Here is a 22,885-nt window from a genome sequence, read left to right as displayed (position 1 = left end):
TAGCGTAAATATTCAGGGAGGCGTTAATAGGATAATGGACGTAAATTCAGGTTGCTTTGAAAATTAAGAAAAACGATTATTTATCTTACATTGTCCACTTTTTGCGATAGATTTCAAGCTGAGTTGAAGAGTTTTTATGTTAAAAATCTCTAGCATACAGTGATAATATTTTGCTTGATGTTTTAGCTATCTAAATGGGGGAGGCGGATTTGCCACTTTTTGAAACCAAAAGTAAAACGTGCATGTTCTCAGCCCATAAAAGAGTTACAGCTCTAAAATTCTGCACAGCAGTTGCTTTTGTAGTGAACAATATGGAACTGTGAAGAAACGGCGGCGGAACCGACGCTCCCGTCGAAAACCGCCGTTTTCCGCCGAATTTTTTTTCATAAAAATTTGGATTATATTTTCACTTGACACTTGTAAGATTTTACACTTGCAATTTTTTTAATATTGACATATTACAAGTGTCACGTGAAAATATAAGGGAAATTTTTATGAGAAAAAAAGTTTATCTCAGATGATTGAAAATTGTCTATTATTGCGAGAAAAGGCAAAACAAAATTCGGCGGTTTTCGGCGGGAGCGCCGGTTTCACCGCCGTTTCTTCACAGTTCCATATTGTTCTCCACAAAAGCAACTGCTGTGCCGAATTTTAGAGTTATAACTCTTTTATGGGCTGAGATCATGCACGTTTTACTTTTGGTTTCAAAAAGTGGCACATCCGCCTCCCCCCTTTAAGATAAGCATATTATTTTAACCAGCTGCGAGTATCACTTTATTAGAGTACATGAAAATCTGGTGAAACATCCATGTATTAATATCGATTCAAAACTACTCTTTAAAGAGTGACAAATGGACGGGTAAATATTAACTGTGGATTAGCTGCGCTACTAAAAATATATGAAATTGTTGATTGATTGATTATTTGATGATTGATTGATTGCAGTGGAGAAAACGAGGAGGATGCGTACGACATGCGCAAAGCTTTGTCTCGTGACCGCCTGCTAAAGAGTGTTGTCCCCCTACCTGAACCTGTCAGAATAGATGAACTAGAATTTTAACAATAGAGGGGCGCTAATATAGATGGAGATGGTTGGTTAGGGGTTCTTATTAATTTTTAATATGAAAATCAAATAAATTATAAGATTTCCAAGGCTCTTGTATTTTGAGGCTATTTGAGTGATGAACCAACCCAATACAAAGTCTCAAGAGGCTTGGGTCAAACTCGTAGCTGTTCGTTTTATGAATAAGCAACTTAAAATGAGATCGGAACATTTAAAGATGATTATATGAAGAAGATTTAAATTAGACTTTTTAGTAATTGTTTTCAAATGATGATTACTTAATTCTATGTACGCTATGTTTATCAGAACCCTTTACCTCACATCTCCTTGTTTATATTTTTTTATTTATTTTATTGATGAATAAAATATAAGTAGCGCCCCTTTAAAAAGTGTTTTTTTTTTGTGCCTTGCTAAAGATTCTAGCGAGCGATAAAGCCCCCCCCCCCCCCTACTTCCCCCTAGTTAAAAAATAAATTGAAAATGTGCGGGAATGTAGGTTTTTTTCTAGAATAAATCCCTGCAATAAAGATTTTGGCCCCCCCCCCAACAACAAAATTTGAATAGGAGAGGATGGGGGCGGGGGGGGGGGGGGAATTGCTCGTCTAGGCACTTTGAGAGGAACTGTCTGTTTTCTTGTTATTAAACATTTTGGCCTTAAAAATGTGATATTTTTTATTTGGCCCAAATATTACTTATTATTGTAAAAAGAATTAATTTCAGAGTTGACAAGCACACAATGGTATTCTCCTTGGTGGATATAATATCTGGGGACAAGAAGAAGGGGAAGGTTGCTGGCCCCGCTGTGGAGTTGTTTAAAAAGACGGAGAAAAAAGATTTCCAACATGATTATAACGCTATACCTTCTAGGTTCATACTCTTTATTTACCTTAACATGTCCTGTTTTTTAAAATTTTCTTCTCCTTGTTTTAAAATAAAGGGAGGGGCGGTTGTGACAATTTTTGAAACCAAAACTACAGGAATTCAACTTAAAAAAGAGTTACAATACTGAAATTTAAATAAGAACAAGGATGACAACATCCATAAAGGCGAAGCTCTGAAATGGAAGGACAAACGAACATTAACACTTGTCAGAACTGAATTAGCAGAATATTAATGCATCAGTACAAACAATATTTTAAGAAAATTTGTTGCAAAACTGTGACGTACGGACGGACCGACCCTAATTATAGAAAAGCTTCGCTTTTAAAAAGGAAGTTAGTTTTTTTGTTTGATACTTAGGTAAGGTTATATTGGGTATTGGGAAGCCCCAAAGGGTTAGGGCTTCCTGCAGGATTTAGGAATTAAGAATTAGGGTTGGGCCGGATATCCGGCCGGATATCCGGCCATTTTCAATATCCGGCCGGATACCGGATATTGAAACTATCCGGCCGGATATCCGGCTCTATAATTTTTTATACTTTACACCAAAAATCTCTGCTTTTTAAAATCTTAAATGGCTATAATTTTCTTATTATTGAAGCTAGAAGAACATTTTTTCTGAATAAGTTTAACCTTTTGTAAATTTATATAAGATTTCTGAAGAAATTTTTTTTTTACTACTTTAATATCTGGTAATTTGGCCGGTTATCCGGCCGGATATCCGGTAATTTGGCCGGATAACCGGATATTTGCCGGATATCCGGCATTGGCCGGATATCCGGCCGGTTACCGGATATTCGGCATTTGAAATCAGCCGGATATCCGGTATCCGGCCAAAAAAGTATCCGGCCCAACCCTATTAAGAATAAATATTTGTAGGGTATCAGTGCTCAACCGAGAAAAGCACCTATTATTATAACTAAATAAATTAATGTATTGAAATATAAAAAATGTAAGAGTCATATCTCGCATCGTACTATAAACAGCTTTCTATTATGAAATGTAGGTGCCATTTTAAGATTAAAACTAGTTTTTTAAGCCCCGAGATGCCGAAAGAAGAAAACTGCTTTAAATCTTATAATTGTACAGTTTTATATTCGTAGAAAACTGGATAATGATATAATACTATGCTAGTCATAGTTTTTTCGTATAGATGAGAACCGGTTCTAATCCACCGGATATTAATCGGTGTTTTTGAATTTTATTATGTCCCTTTTTGAAATTTGATAAAATAATTTTTACCTTAAAAAATAAAATGTATGAAAATAGAAAACGAGCCCATGCCGATGAAATGGAAGTAGATGAAGAAAATGTAAGTAAAATGTAAACTAAGGATGACACCATCCATAAGTAGCGAAGCTAAATAAAATATGGATGGACATCCGGAAAAAAGTGTCATAAAAAAATAAACATTAAAAATAAATCCCGAAACCTTATAAAAGTTATAATGTGAAAATCTAGGAATCAATCTAGCATCCCAACGAATAAGCAAATCTTAATGAAACTTTGTGGGAATATGTAAAATGTAAACTTATTTAATGTCTGAATTTATTTTAGTCGTATATCTTGAATATAAGTCTAGAAAATCACGAAAACTTAAAAATCTAGGAATCGAACTAGCACCACAACCAAGGGGGGGGGGGGGGGTTTAATGCAACCATCTCGTAATCAATGATTAAATGGCACTTAGAATTCGAATTTCGATCAGAAATTTTGCATGAATAATCCTTGGTAGGTCTATTTTCCCTAAATCGAACAAAAAGTTGGAAAAGTAACGGCTAACGGCTCAGCCGTTTTTGGGCTATTTTTAGGGCAAATCTGCCATAAAAAGATTATGTAGGAATCAAGTTTTTGAGACATATTTTTGCTTTAAATCATGTGAAATGATAAAAAAAAACATTTTTTGCCAGCTGTTTTGACATTTTATTACTATCTTTAGAGCAAAAAAGTCACGAAACCTATCTCACATAATACTCATTCAAAAACCTCATCAAATGGTTCTAGCCGGTAGCTGTTGGTACTAGAAATTTAAAATTTGGTTATTGCTGTCATTTAACATAAATTAAACCAAAAATATGTTTTAAAAAGTTGATTCCTACGTAATTAATGATGAATTTGCCCTGAAAATGGACAAAAAACGGCTAAACGGCTGAGCCGCCAGCCGTTACTTTTCCAACTTTTTGTTCGATTTAGGGAAAATAGACCTACAAAGGATTACTCATGAAAAATTTTAGATAGAAATTCGAATTCTAAGTGCCATTTAATCACTGATTATGAGATGGTTGCATTAACCCCCCCCCCCCTTTGCAAAGCTCGATAAACTTGATAGGTAGAAGTATGCAGAATTGGAACTTATTCAATCCCTGAAAATTTCAGCCGTCTATCTTGAATAGGAGTTGAGTAATTGAAACTAAAAAAATCTAGGAATCTAACTAACACCCCAAGCAATTGACGAATCTTTAAAAAATTGGTTAAAATATGAAGAATTTGAACTTATTTAAACCCTGAAAATTTAAGGCGTCTATCTTTAAAAAGAGCCGAAAAAATCACGTTTTCCCTAAAACGTTTCTGACGGACATTTCAAATTATAGAGTTGCTTCGCTACTAATAAGGAGAATGCATGGACCACCTGCTAAATTTTGTGAAAAATATATTGCAGCCGGAAAAAAACAAATAGGTAAATCTTATGCAGAATATCCAAATCCATTCATCTACTTTGTTAAGGGGGGGGGGGGGAAGTTTGTACAGTTATAGGAAATGAAAATTCGGTACCAAATTTTGCCCTGGCCGTTTGGGCTTGTTTTTATAGTTATCAACCTAATTCTTTTTGTAAGCTCTCTTATATGTTTGGATCTACCTGTAAAATTTTGTAAATTGAATTTTGGGACTTTCCCTCTAGGGGCTAGTGGGGCAAAAGACCCCCCGAAACACTAAAATTTTAAGTTATGAGCTTATTTTTAAAGATATCGAGCTGATTTTTTAAATGGAACCTTTTATTACATAGATGAGTTGATTAGCCACCCCATATTTAATTTTTGCACTTCTAGGAGTTTTTGGAGTAAAACAACCCCCCCAAATACAAAATTTATAAGTTTTGAGCTTACATGCCCCTAGAGGTAAGGTGCAAAAATGAAATATGGGATGGCTAATCAACTCATTTATGCAAGAAAAGGTTCCATTTAAAAAATCAGCTCGATATCTTTAAAAATAAGCTCATAACCTAAAATTTTAGTGTTTGGGGGGGTCTTTTGCACCACTAGCCCCTAAAAGGAAAGTCCCAAAATTCAATTTTCAAAGTTTTACAGGTAGATCCAATCATATAAGAGAGTTTACAAAAAGAATTAGGTTGATAACTAAAAAAACAAGCCCAAACGGCCAGGCCAAAATTTGATACTGAATTTTTATTTCCTATAACTGTACAAACTTCCCCCCCCCCCTTATTTAATCCACTTTTTATTATTTGTGGACAACCGTGTAAATTGAGAGTTATAGTAATAGATCAATCTTTAAAAGCAAGGCTTTTCTACATTTTTGCGACTGTCTCGGTATGTATGGTATCGTCCTATCAAATTTAAAACTTGTGCACAAGGTTGCATTCATGAGCGCATAAGCAGTAAAGGAATAATTTGGAAAACTTCCTTAACTGAATGGCAATTGGGACATTCAAAACAACGATCTCTAAAAAGTTTGTTTGATTGTGCTACACCTTTATTCTATCGTCTGTCTGTCTGAAAGAACCGTCATATTTTTAGTAGCGAAGCTACTCTATAATTTGAAATGTACGGCCGTCCGTCTGAAACGTTTTTGGGGAAACTTGAGTTTCTCGGCTCCTTTTCAAGCTAGACGACTCAAATGTTCAGGGATTAAATAAGTTCACATTCTCCATATTTTTACCAAGTTTCATTAAAATTCGTCGATCACTTGGGATGCTAGATCGATTCCTAGATTTTCAATTGGATGTTGTCATCCTTGTTTATTTCTAAGAGGCATAGCACTGTTGCACGGCCAGATAAAAAAAGGTTTTTTTAGTGTTAGGCAAAAATGACTTTGCAATTGCATCAGTAAGTACGTCCAGGGATAAGGGATAGGAAACCTGGCCATTAATTAGGTCCCGGCCTAGATTCTAAAGGGATATTGCAACTTTTACAAATTCCTTTTAAACTGGCGGATGCTCCCAAGTAGCTATCTCTCTAAACCAATAAAAATCGGCCTGTTTTGTATCAACCAATCACCAATTGGCGGATGAGAATATAATTAAACGCGGCAATAAAAAAATTTATCTTGTCTGCTAAGAAATAAAAATAGGAATTAATAAGAAAAGGTGTTCGATCACTTCAACTTAAATATCAAATCTGCCCAGAGTTTACATTAAAAAATACCATATATAAAAAACAAAAATAGAGTGATAATTTCTGGAAAGTAGGTAGCTACGAATTTATTCATTTGGTAGTTTATAAATGAAATGTTGTATTTTAAATTTAAAACTTTATATGGAATTGAATGAAACAACTAATGTACTATTAAATGCTAAAAAGTACAAAAAACATTATTCTACTAACATAGAACAAGATTATTGATAGAAGGTTACCCAAGTACTTATTTACTTATTGTACTAAATTTATTTATTTCGAATTTTAATAAGAAATGATAAAAAAAATATTTTTAAATAAAATTTTTACTCTTTAATAAAAATGCAAGAGACAAAAAAACATCATAACGTGCTTTTAACAAAAGCCATTAATATATAGACTAGCTACCTGAATTTTATTCTAGACTTTATCTACACACACACACACACAGCTATTTCATTACTGTTTATAACGAACTACTGCGTCATCCCAAAACTAGTTTTTTAGGCCTAGGCTTGAAATAGGCCTGAAATAATATTTCCCTACGTTTCCTATCCCTTATCCCTGAGTACGTCTAATAACACCCTTTGCTACTTTTAAAATCCAACTAAATCTAATTTTTGAAAAAGGGGTAGTTTCACGAAATGCATTTGAACTTAATTTAGTGAACCGCATATTTTTTCTTAGTTAATGGGGTAAACTACATTTAAATAGCATATATTTGAAATAAATTCAATTTTCTACCACGTAGTTTTTAAAATATCAAGACCTGAAAATTGTCTTTTTGTGATGTATGCAATTTAAAAAGACGATTTTCAAGTCTTGATATTTCAAAAACTATGTGGTAGAAAATTGAATTTTTTTCAAATATATGCCATATAAATGTAATTTAACCATTTAACCAGGATAAAATATTCGGTTCACTAAATTAAGTTCAAATGCATTTCGTGAAACTACCCCTTTAAGTTTGAAAATTTCAAGTTCAAATTTCAGCCCCTAAGAGCTTACATTCATCTATAATAAGAAAAACAAATATTCATATTTTTTATTTCTTTACAACTTTGCTTTTATGAAGTCTTTCATAAAACCACTCTATATATGATTTATTTAAGGCTGAATTTCCATGACTTTAGCAAAGCAACTGATGAAAATGGCCATTAATTAACTCCCTTCAGGAGAGGTTTTATGAAGAACTTTATAAAGGCAAATTTTAAATTAATTATCTTTGCTTTTCTTGTCATGATTGTTCGGTAACTCCTAGAGGATGAAAATTGAACTAATTTTCAAATCTAATTTTCTCAAAAATTAGATTTAGTTGGATTTTAAAATTAGCAAAGGGTGTTATTAGACCTACTTACTGATACAATTGCAAAGCCATTTTTGCCTAACGCTAAAATAAACTTTTTTCATCTGGCCGTGCAACAGTAATAGGTAAGTTTTTATGACTACTAATCTTGTTCAATATGGTTTTAGATGAGCAGGAGACAGAGGGCAATTTTCTACAGGCAAGAAAGGCTTAAAGGCGATGCAGCAGCAAAAAAGTTTGCAGAAAAATTATACGCTGTCACTGAAGAAGGGGAGAAGGTTGAAATACAACCTATCACGGGCAAGAAAGCACCTGGCGTCAAGAGGGTAGACAATAACTACCCCAGGGATGACAAAGATCCGGAGAAAGAAAGTCGAACAATTTTTGTGGGAAATCTGCCATTAGATATGGTTAAAAAAAAACATAATTTAAAAACAATGTTTCGTCAATTTGGAAAGATTGAAACCCTTAGATTTAGAAATGCGCCAAGGCCTGATTATAAAGTTAGCAAAAGGGTAAGATTAATTCTAGTATAGCATTGAAACCGATGAATATCCGCTGGAGTAGAACCGGTTCTAAGCATACTGACAAATCATGTATCGCATCGTATTATCCCGTTTTCTACGAATATAAAATGTACTATCAAAAGATCAAAACCAATTTTGTTAGCCTGAGCCTTCGGCATCTCGGGGCTAGCAAAGCTGGTTTTAAGGGGGGGGGGGGGGTATGCAACCACCTCGTAATCAGCGAGCAAATGGCACTTAGAATTCGAATTTCGATCTGAAATTTTGTATGAGTAATCCTTGGTAGGTCTATTTTCCCTAAATCAAACAAAAAGTTGAAAAAGTGACGGCTTGGGCTATTTTTAGGGCAAATCTGCCATAAAAAAATTATGTAGGAATCAAGTTTTTGAGACATATTTTTGCTTTAAATCATGTGAAATGATAAAAAAAAAACATTTTTTGATTTCTAGTACCAGCAACTAGCGGTTAGAACCGTTTGAAAACGTTTTGGAGCAGCAAAGAGTATTATGTGGAAATATATTTCGTGACGATTTGCCTTAAAAATAGTTTTAAAAATGGCTAAATGACTGAGCCGTTAGCCTTTACTTTTCCAACTTTTTGTTCAATTTAGGGAAAATAGACCTACCAAGGATTACTCGTGCAAAATTTTAGATCAAATTCGAATTCTAAGTGCCATTTGCTCACTGATTACAAGATGGTTGCATTAACCCCCCCCCCCCCCCCCTCTTATAATTGTACACTTTTATATCCGCGGAAAGCAGTTTATAATACGATGCGATAAAAAATTATTAGAGTCAAAGCTACTCTAAAGGTCACTCCTGTTTGTCGGTCTGTGTAACACCTGCTTCATTTAAATATATAATTTTTTTCAGTCCCTGTTTTTATTCTTTCCCATTTTTTAGTAGCGAAGCTACTTTCTGTCAGTCAGTATGGGGCGGTGTAGTATAACTTTGATTTTCTTAGTTGGTATTGAAGATCAACAGCGAAAATTTCCTGATATATGGAATTGGACATCTAGTCTACACAAAACACATTGTTTTGTCTTTCGGCCATGCTCTAAAACATAAATCTTTTAATTTTTAAAATCTAGAATAATAAATGGGTAGTAGTTAAAAATACGATAAATCACTATGTAAAAATGACACTCATCACATAATTTTGTTTTATTTCAATATGGGTGTGGTAACTTTTGCAGAATTCAATAAAGGTGTGTGTTTTAAGACTTTAAAACAGGAGTAGAACTGTAAAATTTGGCATGGCGGTTGCTTTAATGGGTAATAACGTAAATTGGTGAAATAATGGCGGCCGAACGCCCGGTCCTGTCAAAAATCGCCGACACGTTTTTGGTAGAGTTGGGACATGTTTTTAATATTATAATTGGTTGGCAATCTGGATCCGGAATCTGCCCAATTTTTGGGCCAATTTTGGAATCCAGATCCAGAATCTGTTTTTATAATAGCGGATTCAGGATTCTTAATTGGTAGGCTAAAATTAGCGTCTTGAGTATTTCTTTCAACTCCCTCTTTTTGAAGGCAAAGATCAACCCCCCCCCCCCCACCCCACACACCACCATTCCCCCACCCCCCATCTCTTCCCACATAAACTACAAAGTTGAGAGATCAGCTGGTAACGCAGAGCTCTCATTGTCCAGCCAACAATCACGTGATGAGCTGTTGAATCCAAGAGCTCAGATTGGACAGCCAATGATCACGTAATGAGCTTGTAATCCACTCATCATCAACTAAGCCCTCTAATTGGCTGTACAGTGGTCACACGACATCAAAATATACACAGTCCGGTAGAGAATACCAAGCACATTAATTTTTAGGACATATGTAGCACTTAAATTTTTTTCTACATAAATATTTTTAATAATTACTAATGTAGGTATTTATTTTCATTTCACAGCTTTTCCTGCTTCATTTATTTTTTTTTAAATACTGCTAGAATCTGGAATCCGCAAGGAATCCGCAACTTTTTTTGACAGATTCTTTTAAGAATCCGAATCCAGCCCAAAAATTCGACGGATTGCCATCACTAATTAAAATAAAAAGAAAGTGTTCAGAACAAATAAAAGTTTATCTTTATTAGAAAATAATAGGTAGGTATGTCTTAAATGATTCAAATTTGTGTAATTTAGCGAGAACAAGCAAAAAAAATGGCGATATATACTGTTTTTTGGCGGCAGTGGCGGTTTTGCCACCGTTTCTCCACAGTTCTATAATGTACCTACCATATTAGAGCAACTGCCAAAAAAAAATTTAAGTGCTTTACTCCTATTTTAAAGTCTTAAAACACACACCTTTACGGAATTCTGTAAAAGCTACCACTCCCTTTACGATTTTCAGGTCGCTGTTGTTGCGAAAAAATTTCACGCAGATACAAAGAATATCAATGCATATATCAGGTATAGATTTCAGGGAGTAAGGGAGGGGACAATGGATCGAATATTCAATTTTTAGGAGTCTCAGACTTTGGGTACTGGCTTAAAGGGAATATGCACGAATACAGCAGATTCTGACTGACTTTGGGTACGTGCACATAATAAAGGTACTAAGAAAGAGAGGGAATGTCTGATTGAGCCAATAGGAGAATCGCATCGGAATTTACATTGGATCTCATTGGTTGAAATTGTGTACACATTTTGCTACGAAGGCATGTTTTTTTTCATTTCATACATACATAAAAGTCAGCTGTAAACAGTATATTTTCTTATTAGAAAGCTTTGCGGAATCAGAGTTAATTGCCCAAAAATTTCGTTTAAATTTGAAAGCTTAGTAACGAGGTGGATTCTTAAAAAAAAAGTTAGGCTGGCAACTCGCTGGTGAGGCAAAATTATTTTTTGTGAAAAATCCTCCAAAATCGAATAAAAAAATTTACAAAATTAAATAAAATCTTAAAGGGTTATTAACATATGATTTTGTTTAATTTTTGTAGATTTTTAATGTGCTTTTGGATGATTTTTCACAAAAATAATTTTGCCTCACTATCGAGTAGCGAGTCTATAATTTCTTAAGAATCCACATCAGCTTGAGTCGAAAGTAAACAATACTTTTGTCTGCTAGAAATGTTCCTTCTTAGATTGGACGAAAAAAGGGTTCAGAATATGCTTCTATTCTTCTATTTCTATTGTGCACATCAATGCCCCGCTAACTAGCTGAGCTAGGTTTGAATATGCAGACAGAAAAATTTAATATTAATGGCTGGTTTTAACAAATAATTTTTCCCAAGAAAATGTCATTTCATGTATAGAAACTCTACTGTGATATTTATGCATTAAATAATCTAAGAACCGCTTGAATTTACGTGTCAGTTATAAATATATGAGAAGGGTTGAGGTAGTTCTAAACAAGATTTTTCTAGTGATTAATTACAGAATGTTTACTACATTGTGATGTGTTGATAGTTTAATTTTCAAGTAAATGATTATTTTCTTAGAACTAATTTTCTTCTAAATTAGGTTACCATGATCCCTTTACAATTTTGGTAAAATTTTCTTTAAAAAATCTGGTTTTCATTGCTTTTCAGCGAACCCTCTTAAATTGAATTAATTGCCCATTGTCCCCTCCCTTACTCCCTGTATAGATTTAGTACTGATAATATTTTTAAAGTGTCGGTCCTTGTGTACGTCTGTACGAAAACTGAAAGTGATTTAAAAATCTGCGTGGCTCATTTAACCCCATCAAGAACAAACAAGGATGAAAATATCCATAAAGCGAAGATCATAAAATCAGACGAAAACAAACATTAACAAATTTAGAGTAATAGCAATAAAAACAATGTGCCTTTTCGTCATGGGAATCAATAATATCCCAAAAATCAAGTGAAAAGGTAGTTCAATAGTATCATAATAATGTTTAATATTGAGAGACGTACTTTCTGTTAACAATTATGGAGTAGCTACGCTTTATACATAAGTGTTACAGGAATTATCATTAAAAGTTTAAAACTATTAAATAGACCACATGAGACCTCAATGTAGGTAGTATGATGTGTGTTAGTCTCTAAGTATAAAATTTTACTTTTCCAGCCATTTTAATTTTTTTCAGAAATATTTTTATGACATACTAATAATCTTGGTAATGTTAAGATTTTCGACAGTGGAAGAGGCGAAGAAAGCTACGAAGCTGAATGGTACACGTGTAGAAGAACATATTATAAAAGTTGATATGGCACTCAGAAAAGAAGTTGAAAAGGAACAAATACTATTAGCACTGAAATTTTGGAAACTTGGAAGGAAGGGTAAAGGGGCGATTTCTCTCCCCAAACAATTTTGGGGGTCCCTAATTTTTGTAAATATACAGTATGACCCTCGAAAAAGTATTTTTTAGCATCTGCAGCCCTTATTTCTCAATGAATTATTAAAAAATGTATATGTCCTTGTTCTCTATAGATTTCCACATAAGTAGATATAAAAATTTTAATTTTACCTCCATTAACTCCGGAGATTTTTAGAGCTATAGTTTTGAAAAAGTGACTGAGAAAAAGAATTTTTTTTTGTTTCTCATAATTTTTGGATGGTTATATTATGTTTTTCTGGCAACTGAATAATAATACACAAAGAAAAACAAGTTAACTAATTATTTCTTTTTTATTCCACCAAAAAATATCAATTTTAAATGGCAAAAAATACTACTGAATGAATTGATTATTTGCAAATTTTAGGTTATTTATTTACCCTTATCTATGGAAAGGATTAATTATGACAGTTGCTCCGCCCCCTTTTCTGACATCTCAATCATTTAATAGGGGGTTAATTAAGTTTTTTAGACTAAAAAATCATTATGTTCTAATTTTATTTTCTTTATAACTTTTTTGTTATTAAAGTTAGGATTATGAAACAAAAACAATTTTCCTGCTATATTCATAAAGATTTATTTGTTTTTTTAATCTAAAACAAATTTGCCTAATAAGTAAGTTTTTCAAAATATCATTAAACCAAAAAGACTCAAAAAATATGTGTAAAAAAATGCTTTTTACTCAAAGCCTAAATTTTTTATTTCATTTTTGTATAAAGTTTCTGCTAGTAACAAAAATAAAAGGACTTCTACCTTAATTTTGCTAAAAAAGTCGTTTCATGTTAAAAGTTACTTTTTCCTCAGTCACTTTTTCAAAACTTTAGCTCTAAAAATCTCCGGTGTTAATGGAGGTAAAAAAAATATTTTTATATCTACTTATGTGGAAATCTATAGAGAACAAGGACATATACATTTTTTAATAATTCATTGAGATATAAGGGCTGCAGATGCTAAAAAATACTTTTTCGAGGGTCATACTGTATTACCAACCTCCATAAAATGTTAACCCCAATTTTGGGGTGATATAAGTACTTCCAAAAGTTTAAAAACCGGGTATAGTCCCTTTCGTGACAACGATCCTTAAGGGGCGAATCTTCGTATTTTCCACAGTATCTTTTCTCCTATTTCAAGCCCCTGCAGGGTACTCTAACCCTGCGGGGCAATCACCTAACCCAATAAAACCTAAAATAACCTATTAAAAGCCATTTTAAAAATACGACGATTCGCTTCTCAAGGGGCGTTGCCACTAAAGGGACTATACCCTTAAAACTTTGGTTATGAATTAAAGCCCTCGGTTAATCATGTAAATTTCTGACATTTTATACCTACCTATTCTAAATCTTTCTCAGTTTTCATTTTTACATTTTAAGTTTAAAAGTTTATTTTAATTTAAAGACATAGAAGTATTTGTTTGTAAACAGAATCGCTCCATTTTTCTGGGCAACCTTCCACCTAATGTTCACGAGAATGATCTCTACGAAGCTTTTCAAGAATGTGGAGACATTGAGGAATAAATTTTTTTATCTGGAATCTCAATTTTTGTCACCTAAATAAAAGACTAGCGGCTTTGCCCCTAGCCTCTAGGGGCTTGCCCCAAGAGGTTTGATCAAACCAATTTTTCGTATTTTAGATTGAAAGGAATTTTTTTTTTTAAATTGGGGGGGGGGGGGTTAGTCGACCCCACTATTTTAATTTTAGTTTTAAAAAGAAATTATTTTTTTATGGGGTGGGGGGGTATTTTTATTTTTTAGGAAGGTTGGGGGTGTCCCAACCCCAAGAAAATAGTTATAAACCTTCCTGGGAGCTATGAGAAGCTACCCTGTAAAGGAGAACCCGATCGGTTCAGCGGTTAGCGAGATCCTTCGCTATAAACAGACAGACAGACATCGTTCTACTTTGTATTATAGATACCTAAAGGGTATGTGTGTCAGTGGTCTATAACGAAATTTCTAGTTGTTTCCCCCCAAGGAGGAGAATTATTATTTCTCGCGGGTATAGAATGTACAATTATACTGATGTTAATCTTATGATTGTACATTTTTATATTCGTAGAAAGCTGGATATAATACGATGCTAGACATAGTTTTTTCGTATGGATGAGAACCGGTTCTTATCCACCGGATTCGAATGAATACGAGAAAAATGTTTACATTACTCTTTATGTTTTCATTTTTTCCCATACACATATTTTTATCCCCCCCCCCCCCCCCATTTAGCAGGGGATCCCATGCAGAATATATATACAATACACCCTGCGATATAAACAATGAGATAAATAAAATAATTGCCAGGGCGTTCGGGTGATAAGATGCAACCAAACTGGAATGGGGAAAGGTTTTGGATATGTCAACTTTGCATTCAGAGAGTCGGTGGATACTGCCCTGGCAATGAAGGACAAAGTTACCATCCTCAACAGAATAGCCCGAATAGAAAGATGCGTGAAAAAAATGAAAAAAGAGGAGGTCGAAACCCAAAAGAAAGGCAAAAAGAAGGCACCGAAAGAAGAGTTATCAGAGAAGCATATATTAGACAAATACTATACGGCGGGCAATAAAGGAGCAGATAACCAAGAAAAGAAGAAAAAGAAACCTCGGCATAATAGGAGAGATGGGAACAATCAATATAGGGAAAAGCCTGCACCGAGTAAACACGACCGCCTAGTACAAGAGAGAAAGGAAAAAATGGCGAAATTCGTGAAAAGTAAGAAGAAAGCGGAAAAAGAGGCCAAACCATTCCAGGGGGAAACTACCCTGGAGAAAGAAATCAAGGCACCGAAAAAAGTTCCGCGTCTCAAGAAAAATTCCGTCGAATACAGGAAAAAGATGATTGCCGAAGTGCTTCTGAAATCTTAAATTGCATTATTTTTTTGTTTTTTTATGTACCAAAATATATTTTTTTTTCAGAGAATAGTATGTTTTATTGAATATCATAATCTACTATAAAAAGAAAATTAAGGTATTGATGATAAAAATTAAAATTGATTGATGGCTTCAAATATAAGAATACTCTTTTTACCAAATAAGATATTTCTTATCTGTCATATCTAACCTTTTTATCGAAGATAGATAGACAACTGAAAATTTTAATGAAGATTCTCATGATATAGTGCATCTATTCTATATATTACTTTGTCTCTCTGTCTGTCGGTTATGCTTAAGGTTTGTTGTAAAGGTTTTGTCATTTTCTATGAATAATTTTGCATATACTCCTTCTTTTATTTCAAATAACAGCTGGACATTTGCTCTATAACTCACTATGTCCGCTTGTACATTCCATGATTATTTTTTTGCTGCTTTGCTACTTTTGGATGTTGTCATCCTTGTTGTAGAATTAATTATCATAACTCGGTATAAACCGCGTCATAACAAGAGTCATGAAGAACTGTACGTACTACCACTTTGTTGGGTGTTAAAGCCTAAGAAAGACATGCTTAAACAGCTCATTACCATGTTCGATTACGGGAGGGGGGGGGGGGGGGGTAATTCAAGTAAACAGGTATAACCCCCTCAACTTTTTAGGGGTGAGTCTAAAATGAGCGAAGAAAAGAAAGAGAAATTTTTAAAGAAGGAGGAGAGAAAACTTTGCTGGGGTGCGAAGGTAATCTTTAGTTTCCCTAATGAACTCCATTTTTCGACAAACTTAAGCACTTTTAACAGTTATAAATCTATCTCAACCATAACATTTATAAATTAGTAACTACTGCTGCTTCATAACGAAATATATTTCAAAGAAAAAAATCTTCATTATCAATCGCATCTGTAAAAGAAAACAACAACATAAATAAATGAAAAAAAAGCATTAAGAATTCACGGTTGGACCCTCAGATGTAAAAACTTTATTTTAGTGTTTGGCCAAAATGACTTAGCAATTGTATCTGTAAGTACGTCTAATAACACCCTTTGCTATTTTTAAAATCCTAGAAATTTTTTTTTGCAAGAAAATTGCATAAATTCGCAACCTTTTTTAGAACCACTACATAACTCGAGTTTTAAAACTTTTTATATAAAATCCTTTTTACAAAAAATATCAATAATTACTTAAAATTAAACCTGAAAGAAAAAAAATCTCATTACACGTGTTAATTTGCATGTTTTAGGTCTTTTTTTGAGGAAAGTATAACTTCCACATTTTTGACAATAATTATATTTTTTTAACATTTCAAAGTAAAATATAATAAAACTTTAACAATTTTTCTTGAATTATCAGTTGAAAATTTCATCAAACATGCAATTTAAGTGATGAAAATTTAATAAAATCATTTTTTGAATGTTTAGAATTACCAATTTTCTACATTTAAAACAAAATGTTAACAAAATTTAAAAACATTTTAACATATAACTTCAAAAATCAATAACATTTTATAAAAAGATGTTTCAAAAAATAAATCATTAAAAGGTATTAAAATGCATTTGAAATTACTTAAAATTAAAACGAGAACATCTTTTTACACTGTATTCTGTGTAATAGAGTTTAAATGACATGATTAGTGAATGAAATATTTCCTAAACTCATTAAGCCTTTTTGTGACTATATTAAAAATAATTTATTTTGTTTTATATTGTTTTTTTATTCAAATATGTGACAAAATTTTCCCTAAGTCAATAAAATAAAGTCAGTTTTTTACTGTTTCCAGGTTTTTCTTTATAATTATAACAATTAAATATAATATAAATCTTCATTATCTTTTATTTGAATTATCATACTCATTAAAATGTAAAGTATAAGCTAGAATAGCACTTTTTTTAACGAATATTTTAATGACATTATATCAAAATAATTCCTCTTAAATATCACACAACATATGATTGGGAAGTATAGCCATTTCTTGGAGGTATAATATTTACAAAAATACCATTAATTCTGTTTTTATCAGAAGTTAAAAAATTGAACAATTCTAAAACAATGGTTGGCTGTCTAGATATTGAGTACACTAAGACTACGGCTCTGTTCTATTGAAATAACGTTGCAAAAAGAGGGGTTCTGAAAGTAATCTACCTAATTTTTTAAAAAGAACCAACAAGTACTGTCAGTATCTTTTTTCTTGTAATCTAGCAGACAATCAAATTATAACACAATTTTCATGAAAAAATATTCAGGTTTCTACTTCACATTTTAAAAAATATACTGATCAATAAAATGTTCAAAATTTTACTTTGTACTAATTGAAAAAATATGTTGTAATTCTTATTTTAAAGTTACATTTTTATCCCTGACAAAATCATAGACGACGTTTAAAGGCATCTTATCTAAACTTTTTGAAGAAAAACTTAAAAACGTTAATTAAGTATGAAAACTATTTTCTTCGATTTTTCTGAAGTTATTATCGCATTCTATGAGTTTTTTATTATCATTTACTTATATCGAAAGTGCCAAACATTGTACCCTAACTTATTCATTTAATAAAAAACCAACCGTGAATTATACAAAAATAGTCAAAATGTTAAAATATATCAAAAAAAAAATTTTAAATAAAAAAAGAAACTTAAGACTTTAAGAAACTTCATTATAAAGGAGAATCCTGTAGTACACAAAGGCAGACAAACATCCTGTTACTTTTATATAATGAATAGATATTTATTTTAGTAAAATTGAATATTATTCTTGTTATAACCTAGTTGTTTGTGTTTATCTTGTCATGAAAGTTTTAAATCCTTTCAATTATTTTCAATCAACAATTGCATTGGACAGAAATAAGTATTAATAGAATGCGCCCTTTGTATTGAAGTCCTAACTAACAAATTGATGTACATTGTACATTAGTGTGCCCCAAATGAAGGTCTAAATCGCTTTTCAATGTGCGCAATGTAAAAATAGGTTATGTATTGTTTGTAGATTTTAGCCCTATAATTGATTTTAAGAAAAAATCTATCGCTATCTCGTCAAATGCATTTTTATTTTCATTCTTTCTTCCCCAATTAATATAGCCTTACACCAGATGTAAAGTAAAACATCAAATTTTCTGTCTGTTTGTTTACTAACATTGAAATAAAATATTAAAATCACCAGGAATAAACATATGAAGAAAGAAAGTATAAAAATTTATTTATGTACAATTACAATAATTTGGGAAAGCTAATTCATACTGCAAAATCATTGAAGAAAAATAATTAAAGATAAGCCTTACTCTTTATTCCTGGTTTAATAAAAAACAATCAAATTATTTTTTGCAATATTAATTTTTTTATTAGTATGCTTTTTTTTAAAGTTAAATATGAGAAGAAGTATATTACATATTTTTTTACCTTCATTTAATTTTTTATTTAAATAAATTGTCTCTTTATTGGCGATAATGCCTGTTGAGCCATGAAATTTATTAAAAACACTTTTTCCTATTTTATGTCTTTAAAATGTATATTTTTTAGAGTTTTTCATCATTTCTCTTCTCATAATACTAATAGCTACTATTTTAGTTCAATTTCTTACACAAATTATCAATTTAAATAAAACAATGTTTTTAGACGTTTTTCGGAATTATTCGGCAGGAATGGCGGTTCTGCCTACTTTTTATAATTGCTTCATATTTGAACTCTTGTTACATTATTTTAGGTTGGCAGTTCTTTAATTATTTCTTGTTAAAATCATGAAAATATGAAGTTTTTGATAAAAAGCTGAAGATTGAAATTTCAAGATCAATTTTCATTGTAGAGAGGTCTAGTTTTCACTAAAAGGTCTACATTTGAGCCGGTAACAACTTTAAGGTATGCGCAAATTGATATAGTAAAGATTTAAAAATTCATGTTTTGTTTGGGCCAGTCTATTGTACATCCACATGATGATACGCAAAATTACCCCTTAATTAGATTACATTTGCTCAAGGTTGACACGTTTGAAATCTCAACTTAATGCACCAAACACTGAAAATACACTTAAAGTCCCTAACGTTGTTAAGTCAACGAATAAGAAAACGTTATTATAAAACTCTTTGGACCAGTGTAATAAACAACTCAATGTCCCCTCCCCCCCTGCCTTTTTCAGTCATCAACCGATTATATAAATGTTGATCCCTATCCATAATAAATTGCAAACTTGCATGTTTTTGCACTTTCAGTAGACTGCATAATCTATATTCAAACAAGGAACTTTATGTTTAGTAGCAGCTAGGCTGATATCTATAATACAAAGTAGAATGATGTCTGTCCGTCCGTCTCTCTGTCTGTCCATCCCTTAAGATCTCGGTAACCACTGAACTGATCGTATTCTACTCTTCAGGGAATATACCTACTGGTCCTGTGGTGGTTATAGGCTATTTTCTTGAGGCGCGGGACAACCTTGAACCCCCCCCCCCCCCAAATAAAATTACCTCTTGGAACAAAGCCCCTATAGGCTATGGGTGAAGCCGCTAGTTAATAATAATTGGCAGATTCTAATTCTAAAAAATCGCAAAACCTTTAATAATGACTTAAATTGCTGAATTCATTATTTGGTGCCCTATATATCGTCAGACCACTGAATAGTACTGAATATATGCATTTGTACGTTAAATATAATATATGGTTTTACTTTAATTGTTACATAATATTATTTTTGTCAAAGTAAAGCCTCAATTAATGGTTAAGAATATACGTGGATTTTATGTGTATTTTAATTTAGTTTGCTAACATGGCCATCATTTATTGGTTAGTTCGTCCATCTATGAGAGAGGAGGGGATGGTGTAAGTTGGAGGATTGGGGATCTTTTTTTTAGCTAGCTACAACTTGTACTTTGTCAGAGTAAATGCTAATTTAGTGTAAGTTCCAAGTAATATTAAATCCTTTCATTGGACATACGAAAATATCTTAATATATAATAGAAAGATTTAAAAAAATAAACTTTAATTATAAGATCACGATTAATAATAAAGTAGATCTTGTTTTAATGCTAATTTTAATTTAAATAACCCCTCAGTTATCAATGTTTATTTTGATTCTATTACTATGGTTTTCATTTAAATTTACTTAAGGAAAAGTTTTAGTTAAAAACAAGAATAAAAATTTATAATTAATTTTAATCTGAAAAAAAAACTCAAACATTTTTAATAGTAGCCGAGATTATCACGCTTTCCCTTTAGCGTAGCTAAAGGATAAACATTTGAAATTAAAGTGACTTAAATAATAATTCTAAATAGTCTCCTTTACTACCAAATATTTAAATAGGCTTATAGTTATTTAGGATGAATAAACTCTAAAGAATTTTTGCTAAATAATTCAGGGAGGAAGGGGACATTAGACTGTAATAATAAGTTTTATTATTAGTTGGCTTGAAAACTTCATTCTTTTAATTTTGATTAGCTTGTTCCAATTTAGTGGTGTCCAAATTTTTCAACCAATAATTTTAATGTAAAGATGGGTAATTTTGTTTATTATTATCATTTTGGGATGTATAATAGTAAGTCCATTGTCTTAATCCTTTATATATCTGGGTATGATTGCATATCTCAATTTTGGGTAAAGTTAGTTAGTTTCAGCGCTGTCTTTATCAGAAAAAAATCCGCTAATTTTAACATCATTAGGTAAGTAATAGGTAATATTTTGTCTTTTGGATTTTTAAGAATATAAAATCTATGAAAACTTTTTTAATATATGTCGGTATTTAAAATTATCTATACCTAGGTATAATATTAGATTGTTTTTATATATTAAAACCTACGCATTGTTTTGTAAAAGGAATAGAAAAAGTAGTCAGTGTGCGAAAAATTTGACTTGGCAACCATTGGCAAAGGGCGTGGTCGCAAATGGTTGCATCCTACCCTACCCTAGCTCCCCCCCCCCCACATCCCTCAAGTCTCAAAGCTAGTGCAATTAGCTTTCTGCGCTGTGTGCTTTGGTCCATGTAATAGTTTTCGCCGCAGTGTGGGGGTTCATGTAAAACTGTAAATATTTTATTTAGGGAAAGATTTAAAATCAAACAAATAAAAAACATAAATCATTGAATATTACCTAGTTGCCAAGGTTATAACCAATAGATTTTTTAAAAAGTTACAGGATGTCTGCCTATTTGTCTGTCTGTTTAACCGATTTGGTTATTCTTTACTCTGTAGATTCTCAAAGGTCTTAGGAATGATTATAACAATTTATGGGGTAGGGTACCAACCCTCTAACTAAAATTAAAAATGGTAGGCTGGTCGACTCCCTCATTATTTCAATTGCCCCTAGAGGGCCTTAAGGGCGTAGCCACTAGTTTTAATTAAAGTGTAATGGTTGGTCATATTTATTGCCATTGCTTACCAAGTAACATACAATATTTACATAGCCGCTTTAAAAGTTTTATACTCTTATCATATTTTGTTGTTTTACGGGAAGCTTTTTCACCGTAGCGCAGTAGACAAGGAGACCAAGATTTCATCTCATTTTTTGGGCATCTGCGTCTTTTACAGACTTTGGTGGTTGTCTTTTCATGGTCAAAATTACATTTTTATGAGAAAAAGAAAATTAAAAATCTTTAGTGAGAGTAACTTTTTCTAGGATCGATTTCTGTTGGGGGGGTGTAGGTACCAACCCCCAAAATAGCTATAAACATTCTGGACCTATAAGAAGCTTCACTTTAAATGAGAACTATATCTTTCTAGTTGTTAGCGAGACCTTAAGCCACACACAGATTTACATCCTGTTATTTTTATACAAGGCTTATATAGTTATGTCCAGTTCGAATCAACAGTGACAGCATTGCCTCAAACAAATGCCTATTTTTTGTTGGTACAATTTCCTTTATCACTTACTCAATAGATTCTAAATGATACTGTACTGTCTTAATAGCGGGGCTTTTCTACTTTCTGGGTGTTTTGTTTTGTCCGTCCGTCGTAGTAAGTACTAACTATTGAGAAATTTAGGAAGGGGGGGAGGGGACATTGGGTATTTTATTACACTAGTCCCAAAAGTTGACAATTATGGGGACTTTAATTTTGATTGGTTGGTTGATTAATTTGAGTGTCCAACCGTTTCAACCACTAATTGTAATCTACAGAAGGTGTAATTTTGTGCATTATTATTGGGGATGTACATTAATCTATCGGCAATTGTCTTATCACTTAAGATCCCTAAATTTAGGAATAATAAATTGACTAACAACCTAAAATAATTTAAATGAAACTGAAGTAATCTTTTAATTTATTTGTTTTTAAGATAGTTTAATATAAATTTTGGCATGATAGATTGATCATATTGACTTGAAACCTAATGCCCGTGCCTTCGGCATCTCGGGGCTAAAAAACTGGTTTTTAACTTATTATTGTACATTCTATATTCGCGGAAAGCTGTTTATAATACGATGTGAGAAATAACTATTAATATATTTTAAAGTAGGCTTTTAAAATAGCATCTTATAAAAACTAAAGGATGCAAACTGATAAATTAAAATGCAAATTGTGTATATTTGGCATTGATAACATAATATTCATCTTAAAATAATAGCTTAGTTTTTAATGATAGGGACTCAAATTCTATAACATAATTTCATCTGTAGAAAAATTGTTCTTAGTAATTTTTCCTTT

At 32.2% G+C, this 22,885-nt stretch overlaps 4 protein-coding genes and 1 pseudogene across 9 annotated transcripts in view; 4 read left to right on the top strand and 1 right to left on the bottom strand.

Moving 5' to 3' along the window:
• Positions 1-1,784, top strand: part of Naa20A (N-alpha-acetyltransferase 20 A) — a 146,397-nt gene extending 144,613 nt beyond the window's left edge. Inside the window, exons 5-6 of one of the 3 annotated variants that reach the window (XM_080171812.1) lie at positions 946-1,091; positions 1,370-1,784. In XM_080171812.1, the coding sequence (XP_080027938.1) occupies positions 946-1,060 (115 nt within the window). In that variant the 3' untranslated portion in view covers positions 1,061-1,091; positions 1,370-1,784. Of the gene's footprint in view, positions 1-945 lie in introns of all 3 variants that reach the window. The other 2 variants (XM_080171810.1, XM_080171813.1) reach the window with 2 other exon arrangements.
• LOC145328203 (uncharacterized) overlaps positions 1-22,885 on the bottom strand; it is a 131,452-nt pseudogene that overhangs the window by 17,427 nt on the left and 91,140 nt on the right. The gene's annotated exons all lie outside the window — the stretch shown is intronic.
• On the top strand, positions 1,798-13,933 carry LOC145328338 (RNA-binding protein 34-like). Its single transcript, XM_080171968.1, has 6 exons — positions 1,798-1,930; positions 3,212-3,254; positions 7,765-8,112; positions 10,470-10,528; positions 12,212-12,317; positions 13,841-13,933. Exons 1-6 carry the CDS (start codon positions 1,800-1,802, stop codon positions 13,931-13,933), a joined length of 780 nt encoding a protein of 259 aa, XP_080028094.1. The 5' UTR covers positions 1,798-1,799.
• Positions 14,680-15,318, top strand: LOC145328213 (uncharacterized). Its single transcript, XM_080171809.1, has one exon. It carries the CDS (start codon positions 14,744-14,746, stop codon positions 15,269-15,271), a length of 528 nt encoding a protein of 175 aa, XP_080027935.1. The 5' UTR covers positions 14,680-14,743; the 3' UTR covers positions 15,272-15,318.
• Positions 15,320-22,885, top strand: part of LOC145328219 (cytochrome c oxidase assembly factor 6 homolog) — a 31,117-nt gene continuing 23,551 nt past the window's right edge. For all 3 annotated transcript variants that reach the window (XR_013882396.1, XM_080171820.1, XM_080171819.1), the window contains exons 1-2: positions 15,320-15,374; positions 15,938-16,016. Coding sequence is in view for 2 of the 3 variants with exons in the window: in XM_080171820.1 (XP_080027946.1) it covers positions 15,951-16,016 (66 nt within the window). In the remaining variant the exon portion in view is untranslated. The remainder of the gene's footprint in view (positions 15,375-15,937; positions 16,017-22,885) is intronic.

Source organism: Acartia tonsa, chromosome 9 (assembly GCF_053477335.1).
Source record: "Acartia tonsa isolate MP-2025a chromosome 9, ASM5347733v1, whole genome shotgun sequence".
NCBI lineage: Eukaryota > Metazoa > Arthropoda > Copepoda > Calanoida > Acartiidae > Acartia > Acartia tonsa.
This window is presented reverse-complemented; position numbering and strand designations above follow the sequence as displayed.